The sequence below is a fragment of the Fukomys damarensis genome, unplaced genomic scaffold, assembly GCF_012274545.1.
Source record: "Fukomys damarensis isolate Sample0158 unplaced genomic scaffold, DMR_v1.0_HiC HiC_scaffold_12, whole genome shotgun sequence".
Taxonomy (NCBI): Eukaryota; Metazoa; Chordata; class Mammalia; order Rodentia; family Bathyergidae; genus Fukomys; species Fukomys damarensis.
In genome coordinates this window covers 29,376,069-29,382,928 of record NW_022900924.1, presented here as the reverse complement: position 1 = coordinate 29,382,928, position 6,860 = coordinate 29,376,069, and the positions used below count along the sequence as shown (strand labels likewise).

General features: G+C 36.4%; 1 protein-coding gene across 2 annotated transcripts in view; it reads right to left on the bottom strand.

Moving 5' to 3' along the window:
* Positions 1–5,605: 5,605 nt before the first annotated feature.
* Positions 5,606–6,860, bottom strand: part of LOC104850007 — a 45,777-nt gene continuing 44,522 nt past the window's right edge. Inside the window, exon 9 of one of the 2 annotated variants that reach the window (XM_010606689.3) lies at positions 5,606–6,415. In XM_010606689.3, coding sequence (XP_010604991.1) covers positions 6,231–6,415 — 185 coding nt within the window. In that variant the 3' untranslated portion in view covers positions 5,606–6,230. The remainder of the gene's footprint in view (positions 6,416–6,860) is intronic. The other variant, XM_010606690.3, reaches the window with a different exon arrangement.

The following is a 6,860-nucleotide window of genomic DNA, read 5'->3' as shown; positions in this document are numbered from 1 at the left end:
ACATCTAATGAGGTCCATAACATTTGTCAAGAGCCTCTGGTTTCTTTTCCCTTTAATGAATTTTGTCCTGAGACAATTTCCTCTCTGTAACTCTGCCAGTGTTTGTGTATAGAATCTGCCTAGGTTTAGATCTTTATTATTTTGAGTACAGGCTCCCTAAATTAGTCATGGCATTATGCTTTTTGTAATCTTTCTTCCTTCCACTGTTGTTGCAAGGGAATGGGACATGGACTCCCAACTCTCACAAAACTCCCCCAAATATTTTTTTTGTATTAAATCCAGTTAATCAAATGCTATCACCAAATTTTCCTTAATCCTTTGAAAGTTTTTCATGATCTTATTTAAAAGCATTTAGGGAGTTAATATTGGTCATTCTCATCAAGAATGGGAAAAAGAGATGACAATGAGCCATATGTTCTTCAAAAATATTTTGTAATAAATAAGTTTCTTAGCTGGGTGTGGTGTCTGTAATCCCAGCACTTAGGAGGCTGAGGCAGGAGGATCGCTGTGAGTTCAAGACCAGCCTGGCTACATAGTGAGTTCCTGGTCAGTCTCAATTACATAGTGATACCCTGTCTCAAAAAAAAAAGAAAAAGAAAAAGAAATCAGGTTCTTATTTGTACTAGAGCAAAGTTCCAAGGTATGACAGGGACTACAGGTCACACTTCCTAAAATAAAAGTGCACAAGATTTGAATAATGAAAATTGTTGAACAAATCTGATAAATATAGAGTTTTTATAAAACAATAGAGTAAGAGGTAATAGTAAGAAAAAGTGTAAATTATAACAGAAAACCATCTATTTTAGTATGAAATTAAATGTATTTTAAAGGAGAAATGGCAGGTAAATGGTAAATTGAAATGGTAAACTGAAAAATGTGCTAAATTATATGCGAATGAGAAATATTTCTTAAGTACCATATCCATGTCTTCTCAAATTTAAATTAAATTTATTGAATAAATATGTAAAACAAAACAAAAGCAAATGTATATCTTAGTGGAGCAACATGGGATGTTTTTGACCAAGTATACACTAGGTAATACTAAAATCCGGTTAAAAATACTTATCCCCTCAAACATCTATCATTTCTTCAGAATAAAAAACTGCAATATACTTTCTTCTAGCTTTTTAAACTATATCCGTTATTGATATCTACAGTCAGTGTCAGACAGGAGAAACAGCCTGAGTTTTCCTATTTCCTGTGACAGCAGGAAGGGAACATGGCAGCTGTTATTACCTTTCTCCTCTTTTCCTTCATCCCTAGTTGGACTCTGGAGGCTAAACTGGGGAAAGTGCCTCTGTTATCCCACCATTTCTGAGGCTATTTCATTGCTGCTCTCAGTGAAGCTTTGACAGGAGGCAAAGGCGGTGCCTCTCCTCTGGCCCCACTACTCAAGAAATGCTGCTGACTTTCTGAAGAAATGGCAAGGAGAGAACCTAAAGGGAAGGGATAAGGAGGGATGCTGGTCCACTGCTAAACCTACAAAATCCCAACCCTCCATAGACCCTGATTAACACATGCTACTTCTAGACATTCTCCCAAAACAGTGGTAGTTCCAAATTTAGCTCTGCCCTTCACGTGGAGAAGCAGCACTTTTTCCATATCCCCTCAATTTCCTCCACCCTTGGAACTGTCCCTAACCCCTCAACCTGCATCCCATCTGGGAGATGACTAACCTGGCAGCAACAGGACTAAATTTGGGCAAATAAGTAAGCTTGAATCAGTAAACATGGGTCTGGATTAATCAGCAGGCTCAGGTGTGGAGCAGTTGTGGGCTTGGGCATTAGTGTTTTATAGGTAGTGTATAATATTAGACTAATACAATTGCTCAAGCCTTAGTAAGATTATATTGAAGATTTTTGCTTGGAAACATTGGGTGGCTCTGGAGCAGAAAGGTAATTTAAGAACCAATAACATCATGGATTGACATTCAAGAACTAGTGAATAACATGTAAAATCAAGTTGGAACAAATACAGATAACAAAGTGTTTTATATTATAACTTGACAAATATACAGATATTCCTTCGTGGCAATTCTTTTATGCATGTGTGATTTGAAAATGATGATGATGATCATTCTGTCAACAAAAGTGGTTCCTGATTCCTAGTTTAAATTTAGCATGGAAATAAATTTTAAAGCTACTTACTGCTTTCTTTCCAGGTATTGAACTCGGGTCTTTGCACTTGCAAGGCAGGTGGCAGAACCACTGAGCTAAATACCCGGCCCTAACTGTTTCCAATATTGTAAAATCTTGTATGGAGAGGAAAAAGTCAGCTGAACTGAATTGTGATGCAAATAGTAAAAAAAATGTATTGCACAAAAGCAAATACACTTAATTTGGGATTATTCTCTTTAGTATATGATAATGAAGACACTGATCACAAGCAAATAACCATGCTGACATGGTTGCTGAGGGGGAAAGTTCTGTCAAGAATGTTTGAATTGTGAAGAAAATTCAATATGTCTATGATGTTGGAATTCAGTTGTTTCAACTATTAAAAATCTTCAACAAGGTGATTTTTGTGTCTTATAATTTACATGTGAAGTGTCCCCCAAAGACTTGCATGGCGAAGGCGTTCAGAGGTGGGACCTAAAGGAGGATCATGAGGTCTCTGACTCGTGGAGGAAGTAGGCCAATGGATTGGCGGATATATCTCATGCCCCCGCACCCCGGGTAAGTAGCTTTCCGCCACATACCCTTCAGCCATGGTGTTCTTGCCTCATTACAGGCTTAAAAGCAATGGAGCCAGCTGACTATGCACTGGAACCTCTGAAACTGTAAACCCTAATAAACTTTTTCATGTTTAAGATTTTTTTTTTCTGATGTTTTGGTGGCCGAAATGCATAGCTGACTAATATATCATGCAAGAAGGATTCAATATAAGAGCAAATGGAAGTTACAACCTTTGAAGAACATTTTCTATAGATCGTGATAGCATGACTCACATTGAGCAGTTATGTATGAAACAGGTAATAATCGTGATGAGGCGTACAAACTAGATTAAATTTCTGGAGGCAATTTTTGGAAGTAGAAAGTAAGTAAGGGTGTTTTGCTTTAGGATACGTTGAGTAGTAGATCACATTAGCAATTACTATTTCTCTGTTTGCCTTTGTTCTTTGTTCCACTTTATGTGGCTTCCCTTGCTTAAGTTCTACAAAGATAACAGTACAAAAATGTGCAGTTTACTTTAGAATTCCTATTTTTCTTTGCTAAAATCATTCCTTCTTTGGCACTCTCTCTTTCGATAATTCCTTTCTTTTCTTCATCTGTGTTAGCCAAGCAGTGGTGGCAGCCATGGTGGCAATGGTGGTGGTGACTGTTAATATTATTCCTTTAGATCACTACAATTTAAAGATATAAAACATGTGTCTCTTTTGTCCTCCTGGAAAAGTACATTTTATTTGAGTCTTTGTCAGTGAAAATTACATTTTTAATCGTTTGAGAGTCTTGGAATAATGCCAAGCTTTTAAATGGTATTTTAGTGGGAAAAAATGTTCTGGCTATCAAAAACTACAGTTCTGTACAAATTATTATCCCAGATTTCTACTCTTAACTTTTCTTATTCCCCAACATGAACCTTGTAGGGAAAACACTCATCTGGTTCACTTACTGATTTAACAAACCCATACAAACCTGCAAAGGATTATATCACCAAAAAATGTGGTTCTTTCTAATCCTCACTCTCCTGGGGAAGAAAATGAACCGTGACTTATTGTCATGATTAGCTCAGATATATGGTGCCATATGTTTAGAGGTTTAGAAACAGCTCATAGTTACATGTTTTTGCTCAGTTCTCTAAATTAGAGAATAACACGTTTCTGCTTCACATTTCATCTTGAGTCACGCCACACACGGTTGTCCTTTCTTCCCTACCTCCTTCTCTTCCCTCTAGTATGAAATACATTTGTCATGCATTTGCACTTTTGTAGTCACAAAAGAGTTCTTGAGATAACAGCAGTAGAGAAGGGCAGTGACTGGGCTTTGCGTACATGACCTGGATGGTGGTGATGAGCTCCAGTGGTACAGTGAAGTCGACTGACTACATTGGCCATCGGTCTTGCCAACTGGGCAGCAAGTGATCAATTGCCGATGAGGCTTACTGTGAGTTCCATTCTGATTGATGAAATAAATGCACTTTGAGTTTCTAGAAAATGTGTATAAATGAAGACGTAGTGTACTGAAAACTGTAAAGAATGTAGATGAAAAGGCAAATCATGTGTTTAGAGGCCTTAGGATCTGATTGGGAATCAACCTTTAGTAGCTGGAGGATCTCAGAGAAGAAACTAAATTCTCTGATTCTCAGTTTCCTTAACCATATGAGAGGAATAATATTACTTTATGGGCAAGTTATGAAGGTTATATATAATAAGATAACAGGTAAGTTTTAAACAATGTATGCAAATATATGTCTTTATAGGAAGAGGTTCAAGGGCACTGAGATTTTGGAAAAAAATTAAAATGTTTTTAGCAACAGATTTCACTATGATTTTCATATAAAGTACCATTATAAGCTTTGTGTGATCCTTTAGACATTTTAAACAAAACTCACATAATACTTCCACTGATGATGGAAAATGAGCAGATAAGTAAACATACACCTGTATAGTTCGAATATTGATGCATCTGTTCCAAAGCACTAAAACTAATTTGAAATTTTGTCTCATGACTGCAATTGGCCTTCAAAAAGATGACCCTCCATTAATACAGTTTGGTAGTATAATGACAAGCACTTAATTATGATTGTTCTATTCTGGATAGGAATAATTGAAAGTAGATGATTGCTCAAAGAATTAAAAAGTAAATTTGGTAACTCAATTTTTAAAATTTAGTGAAGCAGATTCATTTTTGGCATCTACTTTGGATGACTAAAGGGTGTGAAAAAAATTATTTTTCTTTCTTTGGTTTTATTTTAGTTAGCTTTTCCCTAACTTTCCTCCATTTCCCTCACCTCATAGAATGATAGTTTAACTGTTCGCATTTCCATGGTAATAAAATATAAAATATCAGTGTACTTCCAAAAATCTGAAGCCGAGGAAAATTCTTTACAAATTATGAATTATAATCATTTGATAAATTTGAAAAATTACATGGAAGTTGCAGAAGTCACATTTCCAACTTAATATAAAGAAGGACTTCTGAAAGATAAGAATTTTGAGGCTTTCTATTCAATATATTCAAATGTGAATAGGAAAATCCTTTACTGCAAATTGTAAAGTTGTTACAAGCATTCACTGGGGTCAGGGAGGAGCCAGACTACAAGATACAAGTTTTCTCCATCCATTAAATTAGCTTTTTTCAATGGAATTATTTTTTAATGGTGGAGTTGTTTGCATTATGCTTCTCTGTTTTCCCTACCATTCCTAATATTCTGTAAATCAATCATGAGGAGGAAAATGGCAGGAGATCTGAGTCATTCTTTACTATAGCTTTAGCATATCTGTAGTAATACACTGTTGAGAAATACGCAGTGAATTTTGCCAGCAATGAAGCCATATTTATGGAAATTTTATGCATAGGTAACAAAGAAGGTAAAGATCAAGTGAATAGATACACTTTGAAACGACAGCAATGCAACTAATGGACATGTCATCACTATTGACCACTGAAATTCCCACCACTACAGCTAGGGGGGAAGACTAAATTTTAGGTCTGATGTTATTCAGTTCATAGACCTTCCTCTACTAAATTGCCCTTTGGTGTAGAGAAGCATCAACACCTTAAATCAACCCCTTTTGGCCACACTTCCTGAGAGCCTGTACCTGTTCAGAATAGAATAGGAGATCGCAGCATTGGGGCAGGCTGCCTCTGAGGAATATTTATGTACACACTGAGACTCTCCCTAGTGAGCATAGCCATTCTTTCTCAGAGTCAAGTGCAGCAACCCAGCACCTCTAATCCTCTCTATATGAAACTCATGATTTTTCTTGTCAGAATTTTTTTCGCCTGCAAGTTACAGAAAACCAAATTTAAGCTAGCTTAAACAATAAAAGCCTTATTGGCTATCATAACTCCCCAAGTTTCCATTCCCTCATAACTTCTACTTCCAATTCTATTACCCTAATTAGGGTTTTTCTAATTTTCACATAAACTCTAGTAGTTGTGTTCTGCTAACCATTAATGATTTTATACAATAGCCATTTATCCATATTCACCATTTTGTGGTTTTGCTATGTTATTTCTGAGGTATGGAGGCATGTAATTAAACAAGGCTTGTTGCAGTCCCCACATTTACAGTGTTGACTGGGGAGGTGAGGCTACAGTGTAACAACATGAAATCCCAAAGACTGATAACACAGCCGTCTTCTCTCTCACTATATGTCTTCTGGAGGATAACTGGCTCTCCTCCTTATAATGGTCACTGCAGGCCCCATATATCAGTGGTGAACCTTTATTCTGGAAGCTTGCCCGCTGCTCTGACACGAGGAAAGAAAATATGACAAAATACAAACAGGTTATCAGAACGTCTGACTTAAAGGGACCTAACTCAAATTCGCCTATGTTTCACTGGTCAAAGCAAGTTGTTTGACAAGTTTGACTCAAGGAGTAGAAGCTACTAAATGTACAGTTCTTCGAGAGAAGACAAATAGATATTGGTAAAGAGTCGTGCAACCAGCCACATGGCCTTAAAATTTAAGGCAGAGTTTAGCAAACTACTCTGTCATATTTTTACAAATAAAATTTGATTGGGACATAGCCACAGCTATACATTTTCATATCTTCTATGGCTGTTTTGTGCTACATTGGCTGAGGTTAGTCTTTATAACAATGACCATATGGCCAACAAAACCTACAATGTTTACTTATTATCTGGTCCTTTATAGAAAATATTTTCCTACTTTGATTAAAACTTGAACATTT